The following is an 18,210-nucleotide window of genomic DNA, read 5'->3' as shown; positions in this document are numbered from 1 at the left end:
TCCCTTAACTCCAGCGGACAGCCTTTTTCTTTTTATTGGCAAGCCACTGTCAAGTCAGTGTAGGCAATATTGAGCTACATGGACCAATGTATTTTCATTGTGTTCTAAGTCACTTGGAGAACTTCAGGTAGCAAGTGACTTTTGTTGTCGTTGTTTAGTCATGTCTGACTCTTCTTAACCCCATGGACCAGAGCACGTCGGGCACTCCTGTCTTCCACTGCCTCCCACAGTTTGGTCAAACTCATAATTAACAAGTGACTAAGAAGTCTAATAAATAAGAATATTAACAATCTGTACATATTACTTTAACACGTGTGTGTGTGTGTGTGTGTGTGTTTTGACAGAGGGAGCTGGTGGGGGAATGGCTTTTATGGTGGGAGAAAATAAACTCTTTTGGTTCTATGATTCTACAAGCCAAGCCAGATTCCTCCTTCTCCATCAGAGTGCAGAAGAGACACCCTTAAAGGTAGAAGAGCATCAGATTGCTTTGCTGGAACACGACATGTCCATCTAGTCCAATCGTGGCTTGTCCACGAGGGTGATGCCTGTCTTCTTATTTGCCACCAGTATTCAGAGGAATATGGCTTCTGTAAACAAAGAGTCCATTTAACTATCATGACTAAGAGACAACAGAAGAACAATAGGTCAACGTGCAACATCATTCTGGTTTATTGTTAATAATAATAATAACAATACCATTTTTTTCAACAACAACACTGATGGAAATGGCTGGACACAGCTGCTTCGGCCCTTGCCCCACACACATTGATCTGCGCAGACCTCATTCCCCGCATCAAGGAAAGAAATGTCTGCTGTGTTCAATCATTCACTCATTCACCTGTTAATGGGCTGCAGACATGGCTGTTCCCGCAGTGCAAAATAAGGGGGGGGGAGGGGGAAATGATAATAACAACTGTGCACAGATAACAAGATAAATTAGCAAGGAAGGAAGGAAGAGAGAGAGAGAGAAGAAAAACAAGTGTAAATTTCCTCATTCCCTCTCATCAATGCCTCCTTCCACTCATTCATACTGTTTGCTCAGTCTACAACCTGCACTCTAAAAAAACAACTTTCTGCTCTCATACATTGGCCAATCTTCCACTCTGTGTATGCATCCTCTCCTGCAGATGAGTTGCGTTGTTCCTCAAGGCATTTAACCGACCAGTTTTCCCAGGTTTTATTTGCTCCAATTGTGAACTCCTGTTCACAAATTTAAAAAAACTTCCCCAATTTAAGCTGGATGCTTCAGTTTAGTTACACATTTTTATCTAAGAGGATTAAAAAATATATGCATTGTGGTGTCACGGTGGGGCATTTGCCAAGGCCCTGAGGCTGCTCCACTTGTATATTATTTTTTGGCAGTGGGCAGTGGGCAATATGCCCTTGGTAGGCTGCTGCTTCCCTGAGCGGGCCAGTATTCTTGTCACTGCCACGTTTAGCTAGCTCTCTATCTCTAGCACATATATGGTGAACTTGTGGCCTTCCAGATTCTAGTGGACAATAACTCCCATCATCCCTGCTGGCTGAGGCTGATGGGAGATGGAGTTTGCTAACTTCTGGCAGAACAACAGGTTCCCCCATCCCCACTCTAGCCCCAGGTGCATTCCCACCCAAAGGGATACAGAGGGATACTGCACCTTCTCCATAATTACTCATCCAGAGAGGGCAGGTAAACAAGCAGTGATACCAAGGAGGACAAGCACCATGGCTTTGTGGCTCGAGCAGTTGGCGATGGCTCCGCTACTGAGAAATGGGTCCCAGCAGTGGTGCTGATCCCTGATGCCAGCTCTCACCTGAGACCAACAGCAAGGCCCACTCAAGAAACTGGATAAGACACCTTTGAACAAATGCACAACATGCTCTTTGACTTCCTCTTCACCATTATTGAGGTTCTTACTGTCATCGGCTGACTTAAATGACTGCTGAATTGGCAAAGAAAGATCCAGAACAGTAATGCCTGGGTTTGCTTGCATTAGTCATCTGGGGAAAGGATTGTGGAGTGCTCCTTCAGTTTGTGCTGCCCCTTGCTGATGAAGGGGACTCTTGGTAATCTCTCACCTGAGGCTTTCCCCAAAGCCTGAAGCCAGCTCTGGAGAGCTGTCTATACTCTGAGCTGCAACTGCTCTGCATTCAATCATTTCTGAAAGCTGTTCTAAGTTTATAATCTCTGGGTACACTTCTTTCCACTTCAAAATGTCACATGGCAAAAAATGGCAAAACTAATCAAGAAGACAGTTTGTAATATAATATTTTTTTTGAGAGGGTTGGGGGAGAAACAAACGAACCCAAACCCCTGTTTATCAAAATATTACTTCATTTTCTAACATTCAATCTGCCTCTTCATTGCCCGTCATTCAATCCCACGTGAGTGCTGAATCCCAAACAGGAAATGGTCATGACCACGACAGGAAGCTGCATTTTTCGCCTGGCTGTCCCCACTGCACCCCCTGCATATTTTGCTTTGCTTCCAAACATGAACTGCCCCTGTCTGAAACAAAAAGAGGGGAGGAACCCCCCAAACGGCCCCAAAGAGCAACAAGCGCTGCCCACATGCAGAATGCCCTTCCCCAATGACCCACTTCCATGCCTGAATACTGAGTGCTCCTGCTTCAATAAACAACCAGGACCCCTCCCCATTTGCCCAGTAACATGCCTTATTACTCATGGCTCTTGGTGGAATAACTAGAGCCGTGGTATTTTGAATTGCCTTCCTCCAGAATGGCTTTGGGAAAAAAGCAAGTAGAAAGCCCCCCCCCCCCGAAATACTGATAGGCTGTGCGCCAACATAATGGTCCCTTCTCAAAGCTAGTTATTCCCTCCCCACCCTACTCCCCCCTCCCCAAATCTCATCTCACTCACATGGCAGCAATTAAGTCCTACTGGACAATATTTTACAAAACAAACGAACAAACAAACAAACAAACAAACAAACAAACCCAATTACAGAAAAGTCCCTTGGCCAGTGAGGCTTTCAGCGGTATTTTGAGTGACAGCAGGAAGAAAGATATGACCATTATCATTAGCCCTTGTTTGAAACTCTGCAACCCCAGAGAAGTGTGCATACAAGGTTCAGTGCTTCCCCCTGCTGGCAGTTTTTAAATGAAGTATCTAAGTCGCTGCTGCGTCAGATTCCTTGTTGGCTGGCAGTGCAAGGATAAGAGAAAGTTGAGAGCGCCCTCTCCCAGCTAGGCTGGGCAGCGTCTCTCACATGATTTCAGTGCCAGTCAGATAGGGAAAAATATATGTATCAAAAATGGGAGAGTATTTTCGGAGTGGACTCCATCCGAAGGAAGAAATGCACCTGTAGCCCCAGGATAAAAGTGGTTGCCTCCCCACCCCCCTCAGTCTTTCGTGGCCCCAGCTTCTTTCCTGGGTGCGATAGTCACTGGAAGACGGAAAGAGATAATAAAAGGTCCAGTTGGAGGATTCAGAATGTGGCATGGAATCCTTGTGCATATTCCGCTGTTCTCTGCGGCGGAGGCTGAACGGGGTTACCGCCGACAAGACTCGTCTGCAAAGAGGGAGAGAAGGAACACAGGCATTGTCAGCAAAAAAGGAAAGCACAAAGACCTAAGGAGTAATGAATGTTGAACCCCTTTTCACTAAATTGCTGGATTCTCATCATCCTGGACCATTGGTTGTGAGGATGGGGGTGATGGGAGTTAGGAGCCCCATCCGTCGCATAGGGCAGTGGTTCTCAAACTTTTTTCTCTGGGACACACCTTCAGAATAATAATTTGCTCGCACCACACAATTTTTAAAAATTTATAATAAATACTTGGGTGGGGGGGAGACACTCTTAGGAATGCTATAACATAGAACACAACTACAGTGGTACCTCGGTTGTCAAACAAAATCCGTTCCGGTAAAAACATTTGACTTCTGAAACGTTCAACAACCAAGGCACAAAGGGCAGTCTGCAAAGCCAATGGATAAAATTGGGGGGGGGGGGAAATGCAGTAGAAGCCATTCAACTTCCGAGGTGCGTTTGAAAACAGAAGCATTTACTTCCGGGTTTTCGGCATTCAAAAACCAAAACGTTCAGCTTCCAAGACACTCGAAAACTGAGGTACCACTGTACTTTATAATATGATCACAGGACACCCAGAAAGTATAAAACAATGCAGCTGCATAGGAGCATGAATCATTCCCAAAATATCATCATAAGCGAGCCTCTTACATATGTACCTTAAGTATGTTTATAAACTCAGTGAGAGCTGTGGGCTTGCTTTTGCCAGCTAATCTTGTTTGCCATAGGACTAATTTGAGACAAAGTCTCGTCTTTTCATCTATACAAAGGAAACGTTTAAACGTTTCTTTGATTGTCCTTGAACCTTCCCTCCACCCTTCCTGCCACTTTGAGAACCACTGGTCGTAGGGAGTATTTAACAAGAGGGAGCCTTCAAGCACTCAGTTCCCCAGCTGCTTGCTGTGTGTCTAGCGGTCCAGTCTGAAAACAGACGCGTAGCAGCTCCAAGTGATTTAAGCTCTCAATGAGACCCGACGTTGGATCTGCAAGGCTTCCCCTCTCTTTCCAGACTGCACAACCGACTGCCAACTTGCCTCTCGGGAACTCAGGAAGCTGCCTTATACCGAAACCAGCCATAGGTTCGTCTAGATCTGTATTGCCCGTACTCACCTACAATGAGGGGTTTGGTCCTCAGCAGACCCGGGAGGCCCCGATGAAGCAGCAGCATCTCCTCCTCTTCGTCTTCATCATCCCCATGGGGGTTGGTGCAGGTCAGAGGCTCTGACTCATCAGGAGGCCCATATTCTTCCAGCAAGGAGCCCTCTGACGGATACTGGAAGGTCCTCTCCAGCTGGTTCTCACTGAACGAAATCTTAAGCTGCATGGAAAAGGAGAAAGCTGGTTAGATCTCGACTTCCACAGTGTTCTTCTCTGTCATCTCATCCTTTTCTGGCCATGCAAGATCAGGTCACGGAGCCAACCTCTCACTTGATGGGGGTAGTCAACAGCATGTCCTCCAGATGTTGGGCTCCAACTTCCATCAGTCCCAGCAAGCACGTTCCTCCCATCAGGAACGATGGGAGTTGAACAACAGCTGGAGGATGCTATAACAGTGGTACCTTGGGTTACATACGCTTCCGGTTACAGACTCCACTAACCCAGAAATAGTACCTCTGGTTAAGAACTTTGCTTCAGGATGAGAACAGAAATCGTTCTCCGGTGGCGCGGCAGCAGCAGGAGGCCCCATTAGCTAAAGTGCTTAAGTACTTAACCCGAGGTACCACTGTATTGGTGTACACACTGTGCTAGGTTAAATCACTGGGTCCCTTTCATTCAGACAGGAGCATCCGGCAGAAAAAAAACACCTGCAAGTTGCGGGCGGCACCCCAGGGGACTGTGCTGCATTGTCAGTGCTGCTGTTTTGTTTTTGAAAGCAAACTTCTCCTGGTTACACAGATATACCCCGGGTCAGCAGCAGGGAGGCGGAATGGTGGGTTGAAAGGTGGGAAAGGCAAGAAGAAACAGGAAAGCACAAGCTTTGGGGACAGGGAGTGAGGAGATGACCTGAAAATAAAGACAACAAAGAGTTTTGTGGCAACTTAGCTGTGGCTAGACTGTTGGCGGGGGCAGACTCCTGTCAGCACATAACACCAGTGCTTAAAAGCTTTTACTGGCTGCCCATATGTTTCCAGGCCAGTGTTCAAGGGTCTTGTATTAATTTACAAGGCCCTTAACAGCTTAGGCCCAGGATACCTTAAGGACCCCTTGATCCCTTATATCAGGGTTTCCCAGACTTGGGTCTCCAGCTGTTTTGGGACTACAACTCCCATCATCCCTAGCTAGCAGAACCAGTGGTCAGGGATGATGGGAATTGTTATCCCAAAACAGCTGGAAGGCCAACTTTGGGAACCCTGCCTTATATCACTGAGATCTTTGTGGGTGGGGAGTCTCTCTTGGCAGTCCCCCATGGCTCAGAGTTACAGCTTGTCACAAACAGAAGCCTTGCATTCTGTGCTATGGGCCCAATTCTGTGGAACTCTTTCCAAACGCTTTCCTATTTCAGCAGGCATTTGAAGGTCTGTCTCTATGATGAATTTTAATCATCCTTTTTCTCTGTCTATTCCTAATGTTTATGCACACCGCCTAGGAATTTGGAATATCAAATGGCGTACGAATATGTGGAATGAAATAAAAACTAAGAAGCTGATTATGCCACAATGAGCTTGCCAGTCGTTTGGGCGCTGCAAGGTTCTTTGTTGGTTCTGCTGGGGGGGGGAAAACCAAAACACATTCCTACTCCTTCAGGCATCATAAAAATAAAGGAGGTTGCCTAGCCTTCGTTGCCAGGTAAGTCACTGCTGCTGCCAGCATGTGTGGTCCCCTCCCTTATGCACACACATGCTCAACCCCCATGGCAAAATATAGAGTGGAAGCTGCAGCAGGAGATAAACCTCGGAGGAAATGAGATTAAACTGCCCCACCCCCACCCCTGCAGCGGAAGAGAGTCAAGCAACCATTCTCAAGGGCAGGCGTCCTCTGAGACCCGTCACCTTGGCGAGCGCTGAGAGCATGGCAGTCCAAAATAGCATGCAGAAAGAGGAGATAGAATATGCTGCCTGCGGGGGGCCGGTAAGGACCCAATATATTCTGACAGGCTCTCAGTAGTGGACATTGGGCCTCAGGAGGAGCAGTTGATCGTAAGAAGAGCTTTGCTGGATCAGACCAAAGGAGCAGGATCCCCACGGAGACCAGGCGAGCACTGAGCATGGGGTGTTTTCGCAGACCTTTCTGCCTACCCTGACATTTCCTGGCTGTTGATATTGTTTGGATCCGGCAGCTGCTGTTGCTGAAATTCTATGGCCATTTTCAATGTTTAAACTGTTATTTATCGGTCTTCACCGTCTTGTGGCTATTGGGTGCTTCTCTGAGATTTATAGACAAAAAAGTCTCTTAAAAGATTTTTAAATCAATAAATACATCCAATTCAGTGTTTTCCTCCCAAGGGGCCAACCAGATGCCTACTGGAAACACCCCCCCCCCCGGAGGATGTGAACGTAAAAGCACTCTCAGCTTGCCTCGAATCCTGCAAGTAGCCATCTTGACTAGAAGCCATTGCCCACTTTAACCTCCATAAATTTGCCTAACCCATTGGTAGGTTGGCAGTTATCTCAGCCAGCTACTCTCGTTACCAAACATTTGGCACAGAAAGACAGTGGTGCAATCCCAATTTGCCCAGGTTGCCTGTAATACTGTAGAAGGCTAGCCCATGGGGGCGTCCTCCAGATTTTTTAAACTAAAACTCCCATCTTCTTTGACTGGCCAGGCTGGCTGAGGTTGATCGGAGTTTTAGCCCACAACATCTGGAGGGTCTCATGTCCCCCAGCAATGGACAAATGGAATTGATCAAGCACCCCAACCTTCCCCACCCCAGCGCTTCATCCCTGCATGCATCTAGCAAACCTACGGAGGACGTCTGAAGAAAGAAAGGCTCTCGACTTCCGCGGAGACACCTGGGCCAAGAGACCCGGCTTTCAAAGGTCAGGAAATGTGGCTTCTAGACAGGCTTAAAACTCAGTAACTTGTGGCAGGCCAAAATTCAACAGATTATGTTTAGCCCTATTAATCAATTTCCTTGCTATAAAAACCTAAGTGCCTTGCACCGAGTCCAGCATCCTGTTTCTCACACTTCTGGGAAGGCTGCTAGCAGAGCAGGAAAACAATCACACTCCGCACCTGTGGAATTTCCATAAGCCACATAGCTGCAAAGCAAAAAAATGCTATGGCAGGGGAAAATAAGGTCACCAGGAAAATGGTGGTCACAGTTCATTCCTCATTTTTATTTTTGTAAATTGATGCTGCAACCCATCACATCAAGGCTGGGGGATAGCTACCCCTCCCCAGATGTTGTTGAAACCAATTCCCATCAGCCCCAGCCAGCACAGCCAATGGTCAGGGGTGATGGGAGTTGTAGTCCAGCAACATCTGGAGGGCCAATGGTTCTGCAGCCCTGAATGACATGACCTCATTGCTGCTGCTACCTGGAACAAGGAAGACCCAGAGTGACCTAAAGATAGACTCTCAGGCAACACAGGAAGCCATGACTTAAGGCACTGCCTTGCACAATTTGTTTGCTGTACAAGGAGGGGGAATCATGTACTTCAGAGGGATGGTGTGAGAAAGGACACGATAGGGATTGTAAACTGCTTAACTTACAGAGCTTTAAACGTCCTCTGTAAATGATTAACTGTAACTTTACAAAGCTGAGCTCAGAATGGACCACGGAAGCCCAGACTTTGTTTTTGATTTTGTCATAAAGTCCTGCTGGTTCTGGCAGGCAGGGATGAGACCCTTAGAAGCCCACCCCATTGCAGTTTTAAGGACCCAGTTTCCAGATTGTTGGTTCAGGCCACTGATGCCCTCAACGTGCTCCTTCCCAGGCCCCCTATGTTTAGCGACCTAGGGGGTCTTTGATCTCCTTCCCAAGTGTTCCCATGGGAATTAATCCAAGCTAATCTCAATTAACTGAAGTCTATTAATGACCCAGGGAAGAGAAGATTTGTTTGTAGACTGAACAGGGAAGAGAAAAGCCTTGCCGAATGGCATGGGGAGGGTGTGCTGGAAATGGCTTGTGCCTTCACAACAGAAAGGAACAGGGGAAACATTTCCACAGTCCAGCGGCAAACATTGTCACTTGCTGAATAAATTCAAGCTGCTGTTCCAGTCACAGGAAGCAGTTAAAAAAGAAAAACTTGCCAGTTCTAGTTATGGGTCTGAGCAAGGAAGAGTCACACCTTCAGAAATGGGGGTGGGGTGTTGGCCTACACCAGGATTTCCCAAACTTGGGTCTCCAGCTGTTTTTGGACTACAACTTCCATTGTCCTTAGCTAGCAGAACCAGTGGTCAGGGATGATTGGAAATGTAGTACAAAAACAGCTGGATACTCAACACACACAGAAGAATGCAGCAGAATGAGGTGGCATGAATTCTGGTACGGTATTCTGATATTTGCAATTTGATGTACTTGGATTTTGTTTTGTTTTTAACATGGGAAGGGTCTTAAGCAAAAGGGGGGGAGAGTATCAGTAGGAGCAAAAGTTCACCTTTTAAAAACTGGCTTCACTTTGCTTTTAACAACATGTTGTCAAATATTACCAGGTGATCATGCTAATCCTTGCTTGGAAAGCTTCCAAGATGATGATAAGAGCACAGAAGAAGATCAGTCTATTTCGTTTGGTTATCCCCCCCCCCCTGGTTATGTAGAAGCTATCCTTTGAGAACTATGATGATATATGGCTTAACCTCAAAACCTATTTTCAGCTTCTAGACTACAGCACACAAAGTAATACTAGAATGCCACAGAACATGTGCAGAGTGCATTTTCCCACCACCAACACAAAGAAAGCAGCCATTGCACCTTATCTCAAAATCGTGATGAGATGGGATTACCTAGGCTACTCAATGAGGGCCAAAATAGACTAGGGAGTGGGGAGAAAGGCTAATTTCCCTCCCACTTTTACTACAGCCAGTCTGATTTGGGGCTACCCGTGGACACAGGCGATTTGCGAAAATAATTTCCAGCAGAATTTCCAGAATTTCATGGCTGAGGGATCTAACTAGCTGCTGCACCACAATAGGAATATACAATGGTACCTTGGTTCCTAAACTTAATCCGTTCTTGAAGTCTGTTCCAAAACCAAAGCGTTCCAAAACCAAGGCGTGCTTTCCCATAGAAAGTAATGCAAAATGGATGAATCCATTCCACACTTCTTAAAAGCAACCTCTAAAACAGTAACTTAACATTAATTTTACTATTCAACAACTTGAGCCATACTATTTTACTATTCAACAACATTGAGCCATAAAATGAAAGCAATAAACAATATACTGCAGTCATACAATCCATCAATCATTAGCTGAAGGGACTGTTCCACACAGTCACAAAAACAAAACAAAAAACAGCCGTAAAAACAAAAACGCAAAATAAATAGCAAAAACAGGCAGATCTCAGCGTAACACTCCAAACGGAAGTGTGGCACTCCAAACAGAAGTGTAGCACTCAAATCGGAAGCATAACACTCAAAAGCCTAACACTCAAAACGGAGCACATTCGACTTCCAAAAAAAGTTCGCAAACCGGAACACTTCCGGGTTTGTAGTGTTTGGGATCCATGTTGTTTGAGTACCAAGGCATCTGACAACCAAGGATCACTGTAGTGGTACAGTGGTGCCTCGCAAGACGAAATTAATTCGTTCCGCGAGTTTTTTCGTCTTGCGAAGCACGGACTTTGGAAAAGCTTCAAAAATCACCAAAGTCTTCAAAAACCTCCAAAAAGTCTACCACACCGCGTGCTATGAGTTGCTCCTTGAAGTGAATGCACGGTTTTAAGAAAAAGGAAACAAACTTGCAAGACAAAGGAAACAAACTTGCAAGACGTTTCCGTCTTCTGAAGCAAGCCCATAGGGAAATCCGTCTTGTGAAGCAACTCAAAAAACGAAAAACTCTTTCATTTTGCGAGTTTTTCGTCTTTCAAGGCATTCGTCTTGTGAGGTACCACTGTATATGAGAGGAATAGCTCAGTCGATAGAGCATGAGACTCTTAATGTAAGGGCCATGGGTTTGAGCCCCATAGGCCAGTGGTATCCAAACTTTTTTCAAAGAGGGCCAGATTTGATCAAGTTGTTGACCTTTTTCTGTGACCTGACTGAGTGGACTCTGGCTCACAATCGCATCTGCCACGCTAGCATTTGTTAGGCTTCAAGGCACCCCAGTTGTGCTGCTGGTCCCCCCCCCCCAGGAACAGATGTAACATAGCTCTGGAATTTGTGCCATTGACGTTCACCCCCTCGCTCTTTCATACAAGAATAAATATTCCCGGCTCTCCTCCCAGGAGGAGACCCAGAAGCTGCTTTCTGGATTTTCTTTCTTTTCCCACACACGTTATCAGCAGCAAAGGAAAAGAAGAGGAAAGTCCTGAGAGGGTTCTCTCTAGACTTGGTGGTGGTATAGCAGCAGCTGCAGGGGTCCTGGGCTTCTGTCTCCTGCCCACCCAGAGCTGTTTTGGCGGAGTGGGTGACTCAGAACGGATGCATTCCTCAAGGAGGATGGGTGGGGCCCCAGCAGCTGCTGTGAGGAGGGAGGAAATGCAAAATTCAAGACAGAAGAGGGAAGGGCAATGAGACGGCCAAGGAAGGGGATGTCCACCGATCGCAAGGGTCAGATGTGAAACAGTACAGGGGAAAGAACAAGAAACTGGCATGGGCGTAGCCAGGATTTTTGTTTGAGGGGGGCAGAACTGACATGATTGGTCAGTGAGTTAAGTATTTCTACTGTTTTACAGAAAGCTGATCGCCGAAAAATGGATGCTTTTGAATTATGGTGCTGGAGGAGACTCTTGAGAGTCCCATGGACTGCAAGAAGATCAAACCTCTCCATTCTGAAGGAAATCAGCCCTGAGTGCTCACTGGAAGGACAGATCGTGAAGCTGAGGCTCCAATACTTTGGCCACCTCATGAGAAAAGAAGACTCCTTGGAAAAGACCCTGATTTTGGGAAAGATTGAGGGCACAAGGAGAAGGGGACGACAGAGGACGAGATGGTTGGACAGTGTTCTCGAAGCTACCAGCATGAGTTTGACCAAACTGCGGGAGGCAGTGGAAGACAGGAGTGACTGGCGTGCTCTGGTCCATGGGGTCACGAAGAGTCGGACACGACTAAACGACACAACAACAACAACAACAACAATTGTTTTACTTGATGGGGGGGGCAGCTGCCCCCCGGCTACACCCATGGAAACTGGCTTCTGAGTTCTCACCTAACCATCCCTAAACACACCAATTATCTGAGCGCTGATCCTTCTGTAGTCAAAACTGCACCACCCACAGCTGGTTTGAGGAAACTCTGAAAGGTTTGCTGGAAGCCCACAAATCTTTTAGAGGGGAAATGGAAATAAAAAAGAGGAGGGAGATCCTAAAACAGCTGCTCAGTGTCTGCAGAACGCTTTCTGTCTTTCAGGGAGGGGGAAAAATTTAAAAAACCGGGGGTGGGGACAGAAAAGGACTGGAACTCTGAATAGAAGCACTTCACACTGCAACATTTGTTTGTTTTTCCTTTCAGGTCCCCCAGTTTCCTTTTCCCTTTGTAATTATGTCTGCTTTTGGCTAAACCTCTTAATCTTTGTCCCAAACCGGAGCCATGTTTAAGGCTATTTAAGTTGCATGGGCTTGCTCGCATTTCCCCCTTGTTACTGTTTCTCACTCCACCACGTTAATTATTCCCTTGGGTTGTAATCTCTTCCGACGTCAGGGAACTGTCTTTTTAGGTCTCTGAAACCCTGCACAGTGCCCCATACCCCTGAGAAGTATTAAGTTATATTGATGGTTGTTCCTGCACTGCAGGGGGTTGGACTAGATGACCCCCGGGGTCCCCTCAGATTCTATGATCTACGTATTGGTTATCTTAACTGATGGCCAGCTGTCACTCAAACGGCCTTGAATATATGTGTGGATGGTGCTGTGGCACAGATGAGGGATAATGCAGGAAAGTTCACTAGATGCTTAGACGCGAGTGTTGCTGGCACGTCAATCCTAGGTTGTTTTCTCTACTGCAAGCTTACAGCTGCGAGCGCTTGTTGAATCTGCTTTGCATGGTGAGGGAGAGCTCTGTTTCATCAATTGCTAGGGAACCCCTTCCTCTCTGATAAGGATCTGAACACTGTCATCTGTTGCCTTGGCAACAGGATCTACAAGGAGCAAGCCTTGAAAATTATCCAGGATAGCGCAGAATTCGGCACTTAGATTGCTTTTGCGCTGGGAGCAAAACAAGACTATTCTCGGGTCTGCTGGGTCCTTGCTAAGATTTCGGTGCTGAGCTTTAAAGTAGAGATGGGGAACTTTGTGGCTCTCCAAGTGCCGTTGGATGGTCGCTCTCATCACTCCTCGCTATGCTAGCTGGGCCTCATGGGAGTCAGAGTCCAACAATACCTGAAGAGCCACAGGTCGCCCATCGTATCAATAGGAGTCTGTCTTTACAGAGAACCTACACCTGCGTGGCATAGCCATTAGAGCAGAGCTCCAGATGCTGAACTCCAACTCCCATCATCCCCAGTACTGACCACCCTGGCTGGGGCTGATGGGCATTGTAGTGTAACAACATTTGGAGGGCATCCCAGATGTTGTTGAACTACACACGTTATCAGCAGCAACTACACGTTATCAGCAGCAGTTGAACTACAACTCCCATCACCCCTAGCTAGCAAGGCCAGAGCTCGGGGATGATGGGAGTTGATAGATAGATATAGACTTTATTTGCGTAGCCGACAGGCCATAGCATCAAAGGACAAACACCAACAAAAATACATTACGATTATTATGGATTATCATTCATCCATGACCCTCTGTCCCATGGGCGGCGGCCTTTTCTCTGGTAGATTGTTCCAGGTCGGTTAAGTGAATAGACCAGCCAAATTGAAAGATTATACAGTGGTGCCCCGCAAGACGAATGCCTCGCAAGACGGAAAACTCGCTAGACGAAAGAGTTTTCCGTTTTGGAGGTGCTTCGCAAAACGAATTTCCTATGGGCTTGCTTCGCAAGATGAAAATGTCTTGCGAGTTCCTGCGGTTTTTTCCCCTCCCCCCCTTTTTCTAAGCCGCTAAGCTGCTTATCCGCTAAGCTGATAAGCCACTAAAAGCCGCTAAAAGCCGCTAAACCACTAAGCCGTCAATGGGCTTGCTTCACAAGACGAAAAAACCGCTAGACGAAGAGACTCGCGGAACGGATTCTTTTCGTCTTGCGAGGCACCACTGTAAATATAAATATAACCTCAGAGGGATGGTTAGGACAGGGAGAAAGATAATAATAACCAGATGCAGATAAATTAATAATCTCAGTACTTAAAACTTGGCAGAGGTAATAAAATAATAATAATAAAACGTAAAGATAATAATAATAATAATAAGATCCTAGGCGAGGAATCCGGGTGACGACACTAATATCATTCAGATAGCAGCTCTCAGTCTCATTGCTCTCTCGATAAATTTGGCAACCTTCTCTGTTGTCGAGCTGTTCTGGTCGGCTAGGAGTGAGAACAATTTGGCTTCACAAGAGCGGCCCGGGATGGCAGATAGGAGCGGCGTGATGGTCTCGTCCCTGAGATCTTTATATAGGGAGCAAGACAAGAGAACGTGTGACACAGTCTCTACGTAGCCAGCTCCACAGGGGCAGAGCCGGTTCTCGAATGAAATTTTTTGATATCTACCTTCAAGAACAGCTGAGGGTAACATATTTAGTCTGGCCAGTGTAAAGGCCCGTCTGAGTTTTGGAATGGTTAAGGTAGACAAATAAGGTGCCCGAAAATCAAAGTGGGAGGGGGGGGATGGGAGTTGTAGTCCAACAACATCTGGGGACCCACAGGTTGAGAACCACTGTGAGGAAAGGTAGGATTAAGTAACAATAAACAAATACTTCATTTGACTTGTCTTCTCCCGTACGTTCCGTCCTGCTAACCAAGATCTAGGAGAAAAGTCTGTGCTTGAAGTCCCACTGATGGCTCAGAAAATAAATAAAAAGGGGAGGGAGGGGCTGTCTCTATCGTGGCACCCATGCTGCAGAACTCTTTCCCAAGGGGAACCCATTTGCCCCCCCCCCCGTAGTAACAGCATTTTGCTGGCGACTGATGTCTTTTGATGTTTTACAAAGCTTTTCCTGGCAGTCAGCACAAGACAGTAATATGCTTATAATCATAAACGTTCTTTGGACTCATTATTTTACTGTTCTTGTGGTGTGCTTAGGTTTTGTTGTGACTGATTTTATTGCTTTTATTTATTTTTTTTAAAAAACCCTTTTTGTTTTAGTCACTATGTACTGATGAGTAATTAAACAGACTGTGGCTTTTACCGCTGGGGCGCTATCACAGTTTCGTGGTGAATTTTTTTGCTGTTGCTTTGAATTTAATGCCAGCTTTTAGTGAGTTTCGGGGCTTTTGAGGCGGCCTTGCGTTTTTTAAAGGTTTTGTGCTGTCTCAGGTACTTCCTGGCAGAGTGGCAGCATATATGTTGCCTCTCAGTCTTGCACAGGACTCTCAGAGTGGCTCACAAGCATAATAAAACAAAACTGAAAACAAATGATGGAGTTACAAAACCAGCATCATCACAAAGCAGACCTCCAGGCAGCATGAAAGGTGTGATGGAATGAAGGAATGAATGAATGGGTGGTGGGTTTAATTTAGCAGGCCAGTTCAAACATAAAGGAGCTAAAACACCAACCCAAAAATGTTGCTGCAATTCCCCAACCACCAGGAGTGCTCTTGTTCAGGGCTCCAGCCAGCCTGCAACATGAGCCTTGGAGTGCTGTTTATATCTATAGGGATTGGATGGAAGAGGGTTTCAAGAATCATCGAGTTGGAAGGGACCCAAGGGTCATCTAGTCCAACCCCCTGCAAAGCAGGAATCTCAGCTAAAGCATCTATGTCAGATGGCATCCAACCTCTGCCTAAGAACGAAGAAGGCACCTTTTTTCCCTTTTGGCTGACTTGCCTCTCCTGCTACTGCACACTAGAACAGGGGCTGCCAATATGGCACTCTCCAGATGTTGTTTAACTGTATCTCCAATCAGCTCTGGTCAGCACAGCCAATGGTCAAGCCTGATGGGAACTGTAGTCCAACATCTGGAGAGCAACCCACTGGCACTAGAAGACTCAGGTATGCAGTTGGATCCCAGTCCCAAAGGGATGAGATTGCGGTTTGCTTTACTTCCTGCAGCTTTTGAACATCAAGTCATTCATTGATTGAACCCTAATCTGCCCCATTTACAGGATTGTTACTAGAGAGATGGGCATGATAGCTACAATGCTATGGTTCTTTAGATCTGAGGTCCTCCATCATGACACCCATAGGCTAGGATTGCCATTGGGGGGGTCAAAGCTGCTGAGCTTTTGGGGGGAACATCCCCCCCCTCCCCATATGTCCAGGTTTTCCCAGACATTTTGCCAATTCAGCAAAAATCCACCTGGACACCATTTCTGCAACCCAATTCCCATGTGTCAAGGAAAACCTAGACATATGGCAGCCCTAACAGCACTCTCAGACACCTCTATTGTTGCCTGCTCAGGCCCCCTGTCCCTCCCACTGTTTAAAGAGGGGTTTGGGTGAGGGATGCTGCCTGCTCTTTAATCTGTGTTTGTTCTGAGGTATGTCTTAAGTGTTTAGCCTGTGGGTTTTTTTTTCTGGAGTGGGGTGCTTCTAAGCATCATATTTCTATTTGGAATGGATATTCACTGCCATGCCAATTATTTTTTTCCTGTTTCATTTCTCTTTATCTCAATTTACAAACTTAATATCCTTCTGCATATTAACCCCTGGCCATTGGCCATGCTGTCTGGGGCTGATGGGAGCTAGAGTTTCACATGGGCTGCAAGCTGCGCATCCCTCGCCGATGGGATGTATTGCATCGGAGCTTTTATCTCTCCTGGAGCCCTGACCATTGTAGGCGTAAAGGGGCTGTCAGAGAAAAGGGGATTCAATTTGGGGTGAGGAGGAGTGGGGCAACATGTCCAGTCTGAAAAGCAGGCAAGTCATGTTGTAGCTCTACCTCTCTAGCCAGGATATTCTTAACAGCGTCCAGCAGCATAGGCGGGGGTGAACATTTTGATCTGCAGTTCCATTTTAGTGCCACCTTTGTTGTCCGGCATGATTTAGCTTCACCCAGGCAGGAGCTCTTAGGTGGCTCCTTTTAAACAGGAAATGCTGTGCGGAAGCAGTCGGGTGCCTGCAACAAACACATTTCTGCCTACAGCCTTAGCTATAAATCCCCATCTCTGCCCATGGGCTCACCTGAACTACACTTAAAGCAGTATCATGCAGCTTTAAACCGTCATGGCTTCCCCAAAGAACCTTGTTGCTGGTTAAAGATGCTGAGAGTAGTTAGCCGACACCATTTCCCTCTCAAAGCTACAATTCCCAGAGTGATTTAACAACCAATCCCTCTTCCCAGGAACTTTCAGAACTTTAGCTCTTTTTTTGGGGGGGGGTGTCTCCTAACAGCCAGCACTGTTAAACCACAATTGCCAGGATTTGGGGGGTGGGGCGGGGCGGGGCGGGCGGAGCCATGACTTTTAAAAGTGGTATGATACTGCTTTACGTATACAGTGCAGTTGGGGTCTAAGTCGGCTTGCCTTTGAGGATGTGATGCTTTCTGGAGTAGGGAAGTAAAAAAACAGATTGCACTCCATAGATATCTTTCGCACCCTTTTCCTGAGCAGCTTAGAGTGCCTCACATGCCATCCTTTATCTTCACAACGACCAACATTTGAAGGCAGGCCTCTCTGGTTTAAACCCACCACAAGACTAACATACACAAGACTACAACCTTGTTCTCTGCACCAATCAATGCAGGCTGGGAAAGAAATGTCTCTTTGGCTTATAAATAGATTGAGAAATGGCGGCTGTTTCAGTCCCGCCCAATGAGCACCCACTTCACTGCAAGCATGAGGGGAACGAAAATCCACTCCAACTACAGCAAGAGCGGTTAACGGTCAACTACAGCAGAGCGGTTAACGGGCATTTAAAGCTTAACTAACCCAGACTCTGATCTCGGCCACATCCACGTCTGCTTTAACAAGTACCCATTTAAGTCCTGAATGCTCTGCAACTCCTGTACACCAGAAGTAAGTCAAGTAAGGAAAATGGACTTCTCTTTAAAGAGCAGTTTGCAGCAGTACACGAACAAGGCCTGCTCTTTCTTCTTCCCCCCAGAGTACTGAGACTGTCCTCCTCAGAGCCAAACTACACTTGATATGAGAGACATCAATTAAAAAAACAACAAGTAAAGTGGTACCTCAGGTTAAGTACTTAATTCGTTCTGGAGGTCCGTTCTTAACCTGAAGCACCACTTTAGCTAATGGGGCCTCCTGCTGCCGCCGCACCGCCGGAGCACGATTTCTGTTCTCATCCTGAAGCAAAGTTCTTAACCTGAAGCACTATTTCTGGGTTAGTGGAGTCTGTAACCTGAAGCGTATGTAACCTGAGGTACCACTGTAGCAGTTTTTGTTTTGTTTATCTAACAAAAGGTAAGGGGTGTGCACCAATTTTTTACAGAGATGGCAATGTACGAGGAGGTATAATCTGCCCTTCCCCAGCTGCAATCTTGAGGAAAATCAGCCCCCCCCCATTCACACCTATAGGAGCTTTTAATCGCAAGGGGAAGGAAGAATTCAACCTTGTGTGCTGCTGCTCTGATGACACCCCCCTT

At 46.5% G+C, this 18,210-nt stretch overlaps 1 protein-coding gene and 1 long non-coding RNA gene across 4 annotated transcripts in view; one reads left to right on the top strand and one right to left on the bottom strand.

Moving 5' to 3' along the window:
- LOC307209107 overlaps nt 1-18,210 on the top strand; it is a 37,394-nt gene that overhangs the window by 797 nt on the left and 18,387 nt on the right. The window lies entirely within an intron of this gene.
- PPP1R18 (protein phosphatase 1 regulatory subunit 18) overlaps nt 646-18,210 on the bottom strand; it is a 44,802-nt gene continuing 27,237 nt past the window's right edge. Inside the window, exons 3-4 of the mRNA XM_079963148.1 lie at nt 4,640-4,847; nt 646-3,511 (exon numbers count right to left, since the gene is read on the bottom strand). Of these exons, the coding sequence (XP_079819274.1) occupies nt 3,492-3,511; nt 4,640-4,847 (228 nt within the window). The 3' untranslated portion in view covers nt 646-3,491. The remainder of the gene's footprint in view (nt 3,512-4,639; nt 4,848-18,210) is intronic.

This window comes from Podarcis cretensis, assembly GCF_951804945.1.
Source record: "Podarcis cretensis genome assembly, chromosome: 2".
NCBI classification, from domain to species: domain Eukaryota; kingdom Metazoa; phylum Chordata; class Lepidosauria; order Squamata; family Lacertidae; genus Podarcis; species Podarcis cretensis.
This window is presented reverse-complemented; position numbering and strand designations above follow the sequence as displayed.